The following is a 15,754-nucleotide window of genomic DNA, read 5'->3' as shown; positions in this document are numbered from 1 at the left end:
CGCATGTACACATAATACACACCATTTAATATTGAAAAGTTTGATTTAATTTAATTATAAAGAGAAACACAACCGACAAAAGGACAGTCCTGTGACCAATTGTAATATTTTTTTTTTTTTAAGTCGCATGTTATGATTTTTCTGAAAAAGATTAAATATTTAAAAGAAAAATTTGCCTAAACGAAATAATTTCCAAGATGAAACGAATGAGCGTGTTTGAATTTTGAACTATTTAATAAGAAATCAAAAGTCTGAGAGAATTCAAACTTGAATAAGACGTTGGCTCGCCAACTGGCGGGCCCGCGTTCGATTCCGGCGTTGGCCGAGAAAGTTCATTGTGATTTCCAGATGCAGTTCTCCCTTGTCAGTGATTTAGGACGGAGGGCCTGGCAAGGGACAGCGTGTAGTCTTTCGGATGGGACGAAAAACCGAGGCCCCGTGTACACATTGCCTTGCACGTTAAAGAACCCTTGGCAGTTGGAATTCGAAATATTAAGAGTGGGCCGTGATTGGAAGCTGTGGCGGCTCAGTATGAGTATGACACAGACCCATTAACCAGGTTCGGTGTTGGCCGAGAAAGTTCCTTAATTGGGTTTTTCCAGCGTTGTTTCCTCTTGTCAGGTGTAGGACGGAGAGCCCGACAAGAATTAGTGTCTACTCGCTCGGATAGTTCGAAAAAACGAGGTGTCGTGTTCACGACTGGTGTGCACGTAAAAGGAAAGAACCACTGACACTAAGGGTTCGTACAACACGGTTCTTAAAACTTTTGTCGCGCTGGCCATGTTCTGAATTAGGAATTTTCACCACTCTCGTCAAACACATGTGTTTACCTATGACATATCCTATTTGATATTCAAATATTTTAATAAAGGTAGCCAATATCAATGAGGGGCCTGTTCTTTTTTCAACTTTAAACTTTTATTCTCATTTCATGGACGGCCTGTGACTATTATATATCGGGATGTTATTAAGTAAGAATTTTTCATAAACAACCTTTACGCATGACTGATGTGGACGTAGAGGATTTACTGTATAATACTTATAAAGAGTGACAAATTATGGGACTGATTTACCTGTATAGAGAAAAGGCTTGACATAACAGACTCACTTTCATTCCGATTATAACTGTTGTGGATAAGAATTTGGTTCCCATTATCAATTAACGTTTTATACCATTAGTCGCTTTTTTAAAAGGGATTATATACACAGTTCAAAATGAAGAAATTATTTATGATGGATTTGATAGTGATTCTAACGGCTATTTTGTTAACGGTAAATGGTATCGATATTTCCATGGATCATGCGGAAAGGTATAAACGTGCTATTAAACAAGACACAAGCAAATCAGTATTTACAACACAGGAGAAAACCAATCTAGAGAATAAACATAATACATTAAGACGAATTCCTTCATCAACCAACATGAAATATATGGTAGGTATATAATTCTAAGCTTTATATAAGTCAGAGTATGGTAAAAAAAAAAAATAGTGATTGTTTATTACAAAGGGAAATTTTCATAAAACACTAATAACGACACCTACCATGATTGCTAGACTTATTTCCCAGATCGGTTAGACTTTTCATTGTGAATTCTGTTCTGTGACAAAATAGTGATCTTTATGTATAGTTTGGTGCTGATACTCTATTTGATTTATTTGTAAATGTTTAAAAATTAATTAATAAATTTTATCCGTTACAAGTGACTTCCACTGCTAAAAAAATATTATAACAAAATGTGGGGTTTAACTTTCTACTTGTCTGCACCAATATAGACATGTTCGGGTTTTACAATATCTAGACGTTGCTAGATTGCTTTGCAATCTCCTCGAACTTATAGCTATTATCTTCCTTTGCCGCAGACACTTGGCCACAGATCACTAAAGATTTTCCCATTGACTTTAATGTTAATTCTCGTCTCTTAAACCGGTTCTAACTTTTTCCCAAATTTTCGTTGGCTAGAACGCTTTCTGCCACAGACGGAGCAACATGTGTTTAACTCTTGCCCAAAAGTATGTATGAGGTTCACCATGTAAAACTTGACATACACAAGCTGGAAGTAGAGACAAGTAAACATGCAATTTTCAGTCCAAAATTTCATCCTAACCAACCTCTCAACTCTTGTATCATTCGGCCTCAAAATCATGAATATTCACCAAAACCTGACAGAAAATGTATTTTCAAACCCTTTTCTTCCATTCTACACCAAAAAGCCAACAAAAATTGCCATTCAAAAGGTGGAAAAAGGGAAAGGGGGATAAAGACTAAAAATAACTTTGGCCCTTGTTTCGTGGGTGACGGCGTAGAGATATTTGGTGATCTATGTCCACTTGAACAGTATAGCGTCTAATCAGAGGTTGTGACACATACACGCTCAAATCAAACTTGGCGACTTCAATGGAAACCTTGGCATTGAACGAACTTTGAACTTTGCAACTCGATTATCACAGGCAGACATTTTAGCTGGAAAGCGCGAGACTTGGTATTCGCGATGATCGAATAATCCGATAGGCTCTCAAGTTGTGTCGGTATACCCAATCGAAATTAGTGCCCAAATATGCGGGGTATTACGTGAAAGGCTTGATTTATGTGTACGAAATTAAAGCAAGGTCACGACTTCTAATGAAGATGTAATGAAGACAGACATACGCCATGTAATATTGTGCTATCTAGGCTCAAAGTGGAGTAATTTGAATGAAATTTTCAGCATATTCTTTTTTCGTTATATATTTATAAACCATTTTAGCGAGAACTGCCAGCTCTTGATCTGATATAGATCTTATGGCCACAATTTGTTTTAATTAAATACATTTTCGTCCAAACATTCAAATCGATCAATTCTACCTTGAGATACTGTGATTTGAAGTTTACATTTGCATTGGTTTCTATCAATTTCACAAATCCAACTATATATGTGAGACAATAAATACTAATAATTCTGCAATCTTTTTTGTACAAACGAATCTTTTTTAATGCCCGGAGATGCATTACTTTCGAGATCTATGTGATCGATCTGCATCGGCTTTTTAAATTATGACATTGATGAAGTTCAAGATCTTTGATTGGTACAATCCCTTATAACTGATCAGTCTTCAATGATTATGTATACATTTAGATTAAAACCAACACCCAGTCCAAACTCGTCATAACTGGGTGGGGCAGCATGCAAACTTTCAGAATCTTTAGTCTAGAGCATGATTTCTATTTTCAAATTTACTCCCAGTACTCATTTCACATCATCAATAGAAAAGGAAAGTATGACATAGGGTACCTGTAAATAAAATACGATGAATGGCATTATTGATCTAGAAATATCCACATTCACGCTCGTGTATGTCACTAAAATAAGTTCACGTTACAAGTTTAAAATTTAGAAATTGTGAAGATATGCATTTAAAACTATTCAACTGTGCGATTTACTTCTTCTGTCGAAACCTTTTCATGTTTAATATAAAAATTTCATTCCAATATTCAAAAAAAAAAAAAAAAAAAAGGAACGTAATTCATGCGATAATTCAAATTCTTACTCTAGAGTGCATTTGGATTTTGAAAATGAATGTATATAAAAGCCATATTTTTAACATTGAAAGACTTTATTAAAAATCACTGATACGAGAATTTACAATTTGAGGTGATAGAAAATTATTTAACTCTGCCTTTGGGATGGGGTGGTGTGGTTTATAAGTTGTACACATGTATTTTTCAACTCTCTTTCTGGTTGATCTTTAAAGTAGCTAAATCTCTAACTCAATATCGTCCAAAATCTTCGACATTGAAAACACGAATTATTTGTCAATTTAAATCAGCATTGATGTTGTGATCTTTCCGGGAAAAGATTGGCTTTTGGTATCCAATATTTAAAGATGGGTTCCCAGAAAAGTATTTTTCGGGTGGTTATTTCAAATAAAAGTATGGTAATTTTGGTATATATGGAAAGTAGAGATATCCAATCTTACTAGAAAAATACTGGATTCCCCGAAAAACACCCATGGAGCGTATACAGGACAAACATGTAAGTGTTCTCCTAATCAACAGCCCGACGATTAGGAATTTCTGCACGCGTGATGTCAAAGGTCACACGCGAACATTGATTGCTCGATGTACAAGTTGATAAACTTTATGAAGAGTTAGACGTACAACACTTTCTGAGATAAAAATGACGGAAAAAGACGCGGGTAGTGGATAATCCGAGAATTTAATTAGGATTCGATATTTGTATTAAATAGTAAGCGATTAAAGACAACATCGTCTTATGTATAAAATGAATTCTCCTCTGACTTCCAAGAGAGGTAAGTCACGTGACGTAAACATGACCTGGTTTGATCTAGTTTTTATAGCAGGACATTCCTTCGCAATTACAATGTTTGAGAAGGATTTGAAGCAAAGTTATGATAAATTAATTAGTTTGAATATGTTTTTAGTCCATATATACCATTAAATCACCCAGTTTGTACGCGGGAACCCATCTTTAAGACAAAATAAACATATTACCATTGGTACACGAATAGTGTACCATAATCCGTTTCAGCGCCATTTGTAACAAGGGACTCGAAGAACGAGGCTAGACATATTCCACAAGTCATGTCAAACGGTAACGCCATATTTTATCTGGAAAGCATTCGCAATCAATACTATCAGACGCTAGAGATTGCCGACGTATTTCGCGGAACATAACTAATTAAAAATTACAGTAAAACAGAAACGATTGAATGTAAATCAGTTTAAATACATTTATATTACATTATTATATACGTTGCGTCAATTTCTAGGTCCTAAATATTAGCGATTTAGCTCCTTTAACGTCTAGTTCCACAATAGTGATATCACAGGCAATATTTTTTTTAACCACAAAAGGAAATTTTTTATACTTGTTTTTGTTTTATGCTCCCGTTGCAAAGTAGTCAAAGGAATACATAACATAGTTGTCAGTTTGTCCGTCCTTCCATATGCATGAATGGGTTACCATTTGAGACAGTTCATGGAACACTATACAATCTCATTTTATACTTAATGATTTCGTGTGAAAAACTTAAGACTATTGAAGACAATTTTATTTGATTCCAAACTGTATATCATTTACCAGTGGATAACCGAGGTCCCGAGATCACATTGGCGTGCACGTAAAAGATCCCTTGACAGTTGGAATTCGATATAAGAGTAGACCGTAGTGCCGCTGTCAGGGCAAAATTTCCCTCACAGGACACTGTATGGCGTATGTCCGTTTTCATTAGCCCAGTTCGGAGCAGAACAGTAGGACATTAAATCCCATTTCATTTCATTTATATCGGGTGATCGTGTTTCTCAATCGGAACCGGGTGTATAAAGAGTCAAGTTCGGTCCAATTATTTTCATAATTGATGTCTATGCATACATCGTTCGATGGAAATTAATCCCACCTGTTTTCTGTATAGTGATATGTATTTTAGATAAACAGTATTATAATAATCCTCAACTCTTCGGTTTATGGTTTTGTAAGATACTTACTCGGACAATCATGAGACGGCTGAGTTCATTTAATACTAATTCTACTATGCTTGTTCTGAAGGCTTGACTTATCTTTAAAAGCTTAGCAATAGCGAAAATAGTTGTAGGAATTGTCGTTAAATACATACTTATGAAGTTATGTTTTCAATAAATAGCTTTATGATAATATTATTGAAAGCCTGATAACGATAGGTACCGTAGTATAATTATAATCTTATCCACTTGCCTAGTTTAATCGTCACCACACCCCACAGATGGCCTAGTGGTCTAGAGTGTCACGCTTCGACCTCTAGTTGGCCGGTCACCTCTGGCTTGCGGCTGTGGTTTCGATCCCAGGTGTGAGCGTATGTGGCTTGGAGATAGGGGCGCCTTCTCAACCTCGTGGGTTTACTCCGGGTACTCCGGTTTCCTCCCACAGCAAAGACCCCTGCGCGTGCGCTAAATCATTAAAAAAAAAAAAATGAACTTGTCTGCGATATCACCTTCGGTGGAAGCGGACGTTAAACGCTAAGAACAACAACTTACATTCTTCTATTGGTGTTTTACGTCCGCTTCTAACGAGGGTGATATCGCAGACAAGTTATTTTTTTATTATCTTAGCGCACGTTCAGGGTTTGTTTTTCTGTGGGAGAAACCCGGTAATCTGAGACTGCGATGCTCTCTAACGTCATAAAAACAATTCTGGTATGCAAATTACGCCATAAATTGGTCGGCTTCATCTATCTATCTATACTAATATTTGTGACTGTCGTTTGTCTGTCTGTTCAGGGATGGCGGCTACACTAGGTCTGCCCCGAGTCTGAAATTTGGGGTATAGGGGTAGCTCGGACCGGGGAGTAACAAAGGCCAGGTGGCGTTAGTCTACCACTTCCGGTTTCGGGGTTATGACCCCCGAGCGAAGCCGGGCATTCTTCTAGTGGAGTTATAAATAGATCAATGACATTAACTTCCCGGCAAATAGTCGATTTAAATGCATTTGACATGTCCCACTTATACATATAAAATGTGCCACAAGCTGAAAAAAACGCAAGTACATGCAAACATGTAAATAAATAAAATGGTTTCAGTGTAGAAGCGAAAGTTCTATAGCATTCTTCTCGATAATATGTTTCTAAAGGATTTTCTCTCTTGCAATTGTCTCATTGGTATCAAAAGATGTAGGAAATAACTCTACGGAACAGGCTTAAGGTTGGTAAGCAAGCCGTATACCTTGCTTGGAACTTGTGCTTAGATAGAAATGGTTCCACTACTGATGTCTTCCGCAGTAGTGGCTCCACGTAACTAACGTACGAAAATTAATTGGTGGCTAGCTTTTTTTTTCGTACGTATACAGTGAATGGCCATTTTGTTCAGTAATCCCAGCCAGAATTTGGCTATTTTCTAAATTTGCGTTAAAGTTTAAAATATTTGTTTTAGAACTGAAATAAATTAACTATTAGTCAATCACAACGCAAAAAACATCAACAGAATTGATTGTGTATATCTGAAATAGACACGACCGACGCACAAAATAGTGCCAACCATTCGCAGACGCTGTCATTGAAGACAAAGTCAATTCTATGAGTTGCAGATGTTATTTTTGTGAAAAATCATTGGAAGAAGAGAGAACACGTTGGGAATGTACGAATTATATAGTTTTTATGGGTGCAAAGGACACAATGCTGAAGATAAACCTATTGTTTACAATTTAAAGTGTTGTTGACCTCATGACCTGTGATGTGTAGATCACGTGATATGGATATCATGGCTATTGACTGTGTCTGAGATACTTCTCCGCAGGTAGCGTGTCTCAAATGTTCAGAATGTAGTGGCTCGTCCTACAGAGTTCCTTTGTGCAAGTTTTTTAGTCAAATGACTACAAAAAGGTTACTGGCCTATAGCTCCCTTAATTTACACATAAACTGCCCCAAAACAGTACTGCACATAGCTTAACATATAATAAATCAATTCCCATTGAAATAAAGGTGAAGCCTTACCGCATAATTATATGATTTGATGAAACCCAACTGCTACGCGAAATTTGAACTGGCAAGGTGTCATGGCGGCTTGCGTAATACGTCATTACAAGAAACATCGCTATGCAAATGTAGAACGCATAACCACAAAGAAAAACTGTTCGGTAACTATTTTAGTGGTCCAGTCTTCACTATTTGTCATAGAATTACTTATTCCAATACAAACTGTAATGATACGTGTTGACAATTGTGCGTTTGAACCTATTCCCTTTATGGTGATTTTTGTCGTCCAAATTTAAGCTCCCATACCACTAAAGGTAGTGATGAGTGAAACGTGATAATATTCAGGCTGCATGCAGATGCTGCTCCCTTGAATTTACTATACAATCTACTTGAACTTGTACAATATAACTGTTTATCTGGACAAATTTCGTCAAATCTAAAATTGTATTTGTTTAACAACCGACAAACACCATTTACTAACATTTAACATTTGGAGGATGAAATGAATACCAATCAAAATGCTTATATATAAATTTTCCAGTTAAAGGGGCGAACTTGATAATATTTTGGAGAATAAAACTGCTTAATTTTGTGTTAAAAGCCCTTAAAATCCCCAACCGTAGGACCGAGCAACTAACTCAATATACGTGATACGTTTTCAAACAACTTAAACCCGTCAGTCTTCATCTGGAAATGGAGAAAGGTGTCCCAAGCTGTATTATAAGTTGACTGGATAAAACCAGACTTTATAAAAAAAATAACTTGTAGGTGAAATTTACCTTTCGTTATCAAGTACAGCTCGTGAGACATGTACTCTACAGACCTCTAAAAGAATGGCAATCGATTATCCGGTCACCCAACGGAAAAATTGATCCGAAACCTAAACGGGTTACGTGTCCGGATATGTGGTTTACACGTTCACGTCCAAACGACTCGATATTTTGAGCTGAAAGTTTGAGACAAGGTAAATACACCATTCCTCTATATTTTGGCGCTTAACTTTCATACGTACACAGACTTTTATTTTTGAAACTCTGTTCATATCGGAATTATCCCTTTAAATTGATGACGTGATTTGATAGTTTGTGACGGATAGTATATAGGTTATTGATTCAGACTTTTTGCCAAACCGATCCCTTACGTTTTCAGGTTACATGTTTTCAAGTTGGTATGGGCTTACATCCCATAGAATAAAATACCTAATATAATGAGTAAAAGAGAAAAAGATATAAAGAAAAGTGTATCCTAAAAATGCACTGCGGAGTTTTTGTATAGCAATCAATTCAAGCAAATTGCTACATCGTTTCCAACTTGTCAGGTGTTCTGCCAAATAATGTATCGCCTGGTCGTTAAAGGTACGAAAGGAAAACACGAGGTCTAAAATTTTATGTTATGTCGGATAATTCGAGACTGTTGAATACGTGGCTGCTAAATATCCCTATTTCATGTTGCATGGTTATTTCATAAAATCGTTCACAATCTCATACCTGTCTCGATAGTATACTCTATAAGTGGTATAGTCCAATGTAACCCATACTCCTCCTCATTTAATTAGACCTTGGGGCCTTTGTTTCGGGAATATGAATGTATCCGGGTGTTTTTTTCTTTTTCTCCAGAAATGGGATACAACTTTGGAACAGATAGCTACTGACCATGCTGCTCTCTGTGATTTTTCACATAACTCTGACCGTACTACACAGGCACAGATATTTAGCAGTGTTGGTGAAAATATATTTATGCAGACGGGTGGATATGATGAAGAGTCTGCGGTACAGATATGGTATGATGAGGAACCTGATTATACTTATAGTACCAATGAGTGTACCCCTGGTAAAGCATCTGGACATTACACACAGGTGTGTATTGTTAATGATGTAACCTTCCTCTGAACGTAACAACAATCACAATCTGATTTTAAAGCAAAGGCCCTATTTCGTTTCGTTTTTTATAGTTCAAAATTTCGTTATTTGTCTGTACCACACTAGGATCTGGAAGACTGTCTTGTTATATAACCTGCGTATTTTAATCAGATTGCAGCAATCAGTCCTAAATGTGTACAGAAGGCTAGTTTGGTCTTAAAAGTCCTATCTACCGCTTGAGTATTACATGTATTCAAAGGGAAGTGGGGTGCCAAATCGTAATTACTTTAAGAAGACATGAATTATCGCCCTTGGTGTGGGAAATAAATTTATTTTATGTTACAGTTTCGTTTTGGATCACCACGACTCTTTACTCAGTTTCGTTGAATTTTTCCTTTTTCATCAAAGGCACTTGATCAAAGCGCAATATTATATTCTTTATATATATATATATATATATATATATATATATATATATATATATATATATATATATATTATTATTATTATTATTATTATATTAGCTCAGCTTACAAGATTGTTGTTGCTTTCGTTTTTCTCGCCTAAAGCTAACCGAGTATAAAATTACTGTATACGGTATTGCGAAAACCTTGAAAAACGTTGAACAATTTTCTCAAATCATTCCATGGTATTTCAAAAATAATACTATGTAAATTATATTAATAATTGTAGGTTGTATGGGCGGATACCGATAATGTTGGGTGTGGTATAAAGTTTTGTACAACACTGATTATGCCTAGTCCATCCCCACCAGCCTCAGATGCCTACTTTATTGTTTGTAATTATGCAACAAGGTAACTATTCTACTTTCAACACACATATTATTCTTTTATATTGTTTCCTATAATTCTAAGATTAAATCTCTAACGCAGGAGGTGTGGCCAACTTGTTAAATACCATGAGTCAATTTGTTCACACAAATTCAGATGCCCCATGGAACTCTTGTACACTCGTCCACAAATTTGCAAATTTTAAAAAAAACAAACAGCAAAGAACAACGTCGTGCGTCGTAGCACGGCACATGGGACAATATCATTTATGTTATCTGAAAACAAATTAATAGAATATAACGTTCGCTAAAAAGGATGTGCACGTAATAATAAAATCGTTAAACATAAGGAGCTGGCTAACTTTATTATTAACACAGGGGCGCCATGCGGACTTTTAATCATCCAATGCGCCCAAGTTTGGTACATGCGCCGGAGGTTTGACCATCCCAACCCTAATTCGCCAGGAATCTAATAACGGATGTTCTTATTTAAATTTAACATCTGACTAACGTCATGAAATCAACAGAAAGTAATGGGACCTTTATGCGTTATCATTTAATAAGCAATATGCTTTATCACAAGATTATTTTTTGAATGTGTAAGGACTGGAAGTCTATATTTGGCTTTCAATAAGGAATATGTGGCTTTAAATAAGGTTTGTATTATACATACAATGTCTATAATATTTACAGTGGTAACTTTAACGGACAGAAACCATATTTATTAGGAACACCAACATGTTCGGGATGTTCGCAAACTTTTACCTGTTTAAATGGATTGTGTGCAGGTGAGTAAAAGTACTCTCTTAGTTTTTTTTAAAGTAATTGATATTATGAGTTCGGAATAGTAATTATTATATGGAATTATTATGTGTTCAGACTTTTTAGATTGTTTTGGTTTAAACGTATTTCATCTAGCTGCAAAACAGAATATTACAGCTTGCAGTGAAGTGTGTGAGAGAGAAATGGACTTTAACGTCCTTTCGTAACAAACTAAGATATTTTTGGACTAACAAATTGTTTCAATTGTTTCCAATAATTTGCTTGTGCGTAATGGTCGTTCGCTGTGTGAGGTTGGACATATGCGATCCGTCTCCTTGTCACGTACAAGCGAGGAATCGAAACCACGCCACTCGACCCATCTTAAGATATAAAGCGGACACGTTAACCCATTCGGCCACCCAACGCCATTTATAGTGAAGTAAATTTGAAAGTAATTATTATAACACAGTTCTAATGACAAAAGTCACAGTATGACGTTTCAGACAAAAGTTTTCTTATTATCTTTAAAGTTCCAGAAACCACAGCAATTCCGACTACAACAACACCAACCACAACTCCTGCCACGACCACGCCTACAACAACGGCGACAACAACAGCTACTTCAACCACGCCAACAACAACACCCACAACAACGCCTACATCAACACCCACCACGACTACACCTACAACAACACCTACTACGACCACACCTACAACAACACCCACTACCACGCCGACTACAACAACACCGACCACTACTACATCGACCACTACAACACCCACTATAACCCCTACAACAATAACACCCACTACCACGTCCATTACCACCCCAACAACTTCTACTACCACAACCTCGCCGACGAAAATAATCACAACTATTTCCACGACAACAACTCAAAAACTATACATTATAAGAGGTAGTGCGAGTGGTTTTGATCATCTAAGATCCCCTAGTTTGTGGATTTTTGTAGTGCTGATACTTATTCATATCCCCCTTTAAATGTAGTCAAGAAACATAATGTAAGTGGTAACAAGTCTATATATACAAGCCAGAATAATTTTTAGTCATAAATCAGCTTTTAATCATACTAAATGTTCAATGTGCACATTTAGAAATTCTAACAGTTTAAAATCTGGTACTTCTTCTTTTATAATGTCCATTGTTTATCACTCTATAATTTTGCTTACTGTCAACTATGGAAACCTGTTACGGTCTTTTTGAAATCTTAACGACTAACTCCTTTCTCCATGATATCTCAATTCTCGCTTTCTTGCATTTTAAAATCCTTGGCTCCTCGACTTCTCGCTGTGAGAAACTGGGATTATAAAAGAGTCGTAACAAGCTTCCATCGTACCACAGTAAACAAACTTTATTTTTGTTAGCCTACCAAATGCTTGAAATATGAAGGTTTGTAAAATTCCATAAGTTTGAAGATGACCATAATATATCATGTTTAACTCCCTGCAAAGTTTGGATATGGTTTGTTTTAATAACAATGATTAACAATAGTGTTTCTTTGATGCCGCTATATGTTACAGGGGGCAATAACTCTTAATAAGATCTTAGGTTGGGACATAAATAATTTAATCGATGTAGACTACTCCATTTGTGACATAAAACCACAGTTGTAGATTAATTTCCTATCGCAGGTGGGGCGGGAATTTTTATTACAAAAATACAGCTCTTATAAACTTTAATCGATTAAATGCCACTATTAGAACGCCGGACAGCGCTGAGACATTATCCCTGCACCTAATCATCGGTTGCCCATTTCTTTCTCCGAGGATCACTTCCACCAACGCCGCCACCCCAGTTGTTGACAAGGCTAGATCCGCGCCTTGAACTGTATAGCAGCTAATTAGGGTTTCGTGTTCCATTATACTAATCACGAGATTCATATCGATTTAATAATTACATACTTTAATTTACCCTGAATATGATTTAGATCTAAACAGATTCTATTTTCAATTTATAATAACTATTTACACACATATATTTACACGATTTTTGTATACAAATGTTTATAATAAAACAACCATTTTAAATAATGTCTTTATGCATAGCAGGAACCGATATGTGGTGTCACGTGACTGGAAGTATTCTGTAATACGGGGTTTTGTAGATTGGGGTACATGTTGGTATTATGTCCGGACCAGTAATTTCCCGGTGAACCTAGGAATCCTGTCGTGACTTGAGGGACGGGTGAATACGGGTTTGTAAAATTTATTTTCGAGCCTGTGTATCCGGGGAAAAAGAGATCTTGGTGTCTGTATGGTGTGGGATCTGGCGTCGACGGTTGAATAGCCTGTGCCAAACCAGCAAAGTCAAACTTGTACGCATATCGCTTCCCGTGAACTTTGGTCATAATGTTTTTGTCATAGTAGTATCTTAGAGCTCGGCTAAGTTTATCGTAGTTCATATTTGGTTTGCTCTTCCGTTCTCCCCATCTTCTTGCCGTTTCATCGGGATCAACAAGTTTAAACTCGCCATTTGTTCCTTCCCACGTTATACACGTGGCGTTACGACTGTCTGATAATAGCTCCAATAAGAACTGCCAAAGTTGAATTTGTCCGCTTCCTGAAAATTAAAAACAATTCTTCAAAATATATATTTGAAATAAAATAACAAGAAACATCATTAAGCATAAGCGTAGTGTTGTAATGTGTGAAGAAAAGGACCTGAGCCGTTGATTATGGCAAGGGAGGCAACCACGATTTCCAATCACCCCAAGTGATAACCCTTACTTGAAGCCATTGTCGAAGATAAACTGGGTTGTCTTCCTTGTATTGATTTACTTTAAAATTAACCCTAAAAGATCTCTGTTTAAATGGAATTAATCAAATGTGCTATAAAATGTGACACTGAAACCGGATATACGTCGTATCAAAAAACATGATAATCCCTATATAAATAGATTATTAAACAACATTATTACCTGTATTGCATAACCTGCTTGATAAATGGCCAAATAATTTATAAGGATCTGAAACACAAAAAAGTAAATGAGAAATTTCCAACATACAATAGGTAAAAACGGTATCTATAGCTGAATTCCATCACAATTTAAATAAACCATGCACCGTATAGCGATGTGTTATCCCAAGCCTTGCGACTTCGTGGCTTTCCCGTCAGAGACTGAAGATGCCCTTTTTGATTTCCAGAGAGTATTGTTCATATTACCTTAGTGGCATTTACTAATCTCGTTGATTTGATTGAGATAAAAATATATCGAATATCTGCACAGATATTTTACTCTACATCCCCGGTGTTGGCTGGTGCCACACTGATCCGCAGTGAATATTTGCTAGGCCGCGACAATCACTGATAAGGATGACATCGATGCGGCTTAATGAGCCAGTAATATTAACTTTTTTCCTGAGACAAATTAAATTCTAAAACATTTTTTGTATGTATTGGAAAAATAAATAAAGGCGTTTGACGTATTTGTAGGTAAAAATTATTTCCTATTTAGTGTAAATGGGTATTAAAATGACTAAAATGCAGCATTCTTTCCGAAGCAGTAACGTGTTATGTAAACAATGCACGCGCCATTCAGCCAATGATTGACGCCGCGTGCTGTGACGGCACGTGTTAAGGCAGTCATCTTTGACAGAGATATATTACTAGACTCGTAATTCTCTGTGAAACAGATTGGGCTGGTGCATGTTCCACCAGCGCAACCATTAACAGACGAGCAGTAATGGTAGGCAAGGTTTTGGTAATGCAGGCGCTAAGATTGGGATGGTCTAGTGTTCTAGAGTGCCGCGCTTCGACCTCTAGCTGGCTGGTCACCTCTGTCTTGCGGTTGTGGTTTCGATTCCTGGTGTGAGAGTTTGCGGCTTGGAGATAGGGGCGCTTTCTCAACCTCGTGGGTTTACTCCGGGTACTCCGGTTTCTTCCCACAGGAAAGACCCCTTCGCGTGCGCTAAGATAATGAAAATGAAAAATAAGACTTGTCTGCGATATCACCTTCGGTGGAAGCGGAAGTTAAACATTGAGAACAACAGGGTGTCACGGTGATATATTCAAATGGTTTTAGAAATCAGATAAAAATTGTTACCCTTTAGAGGGACCACAAGCTAAAATCACGATTTTTCGTACATTCAAGGGCCATAATTCAGGAAGTTACGATCCGATATGCGCAAATATCGACAGGAACAAAGATCTTTGGGTTATAAACATACATTTCAGGTTTTGTCAAAATCAGATAGAAATTGTGACCTCTAGAGTGCCCACAAGCCAAAAACGTGATTTTTCGTACACTCAGGGGCCATAATCCATGACGTTTTGATCCGATACATGTCAATATCGAAAGGAAGCGAGATCTTTTGAAGATAAACCTATATTTCACGTTTCGTCAAAATCGGATAAGAATTGTGATCTGTAGAGTGTCCACAAACAAATTGTGGACGGACGTCCGGACGTCCGGACGGACAGGGGCGACGACAATATATCTCCACATGAAAATGTGGGCATATAAAAAATGGGTTTAGAAGTAAGATGATCTAACTGTCCTCCAGGGAACATATCTTTAATACAACCATACCTTGAGTTCGCCAGGCTGGAGGAGTTGTGTCTATAATAGACTTGGTCATACCAGTGTAGGTTGTAGCGCCGTAACCTGAAATGGGACATTAAAGTAACAAATATTTATTAACATCCTGATACCTTAATTCTGGTCGCCATTTGTATTTTCGGACAATATCTATTCTAGCTAAATTCTTTACCTAACATTTAATTTAAAGAAAAAAAAATCAATATCAGTGGTTGATAATCTCCCACCTTGAATTCAATTGGATTAAAAATCGGTTCAACAAAAGTTTATTCGTGGCGCTGGCTTCATTTTGTCATATCCTGTTTATATTGATAAACGTTTAATTCATCATATTATCTTTGTACT

At 36.7% G+C, this 15,754-nt stretch overlaps 2 protein-coding genes across 2 annotated transcripts; one reads left to right on the top strand and one right to left on the bottom strand.

Moving 5' to 3' along the window:
• The first annotated feature begins 1,079 nt into the window (after positions 1-1,079).
• Positions 1,080-12,885, top strand: LOC126816374 (peptidase inhibitor 16). Its single transcript, XM_050542833.2, has 5 exons — positions 1,080-1,434; positions 9,059-9,298; positions 9,995-10,116; positions 10,785-10,879; positions 11,384-12,885. The coding sequence occupies exons 1-5, from the start codon at positions 1,216-1,218 to the stop codon at positions 11,851-11,853; spliced, it is 1,146 nt and encodes a 381-aa protein (XP_050398790.1). The 5' UTR covers positions 1,080-1,215; the 3' UTR covers positions 11,854-12,885.
• On the bottom strand, positions 12,790-15,449 carry LOC126815136 (transcriptional regulator ERG homolog). The gene is made up of 3 exons (XM_050540676.2): positions 15,401-15,449; positions 13,790-13,837; positions 12,790-13,431 (listed from the first exon to the last, which is right to left on the bottom strand). Exons 1-3 carry the CDS (start codon positions 15,447-15,449, stop codon positions 12,908-12,910), a joined length of 621 nt encoding a protein of 206 aa, XP_050396633.2. The 3' UTR covers positions 12,790-12,907.
• Positions 15,450-15,754: the final 305 nt, after the last annotated feature.

The sequence above is a fragment of the Patella vulgata genome, chromosome 3, assembly GCF_932274485.2.
Source record: "Patella vulgata chromosome 3, xgPatVulg1.2, whole genome shotgun sequence".
Taxonomy (NCBI): domain Eukaryota; kingdom Metazoa; phylum Mollusca; class Gastropoda; family Patellidae; genus Patella; species Patella vulgata.
The sequence above is the reverse complement of the archived record's forward strand: the minus strand, read 5'-3'. Positions and strand labels throughout refer to the sequence as shown.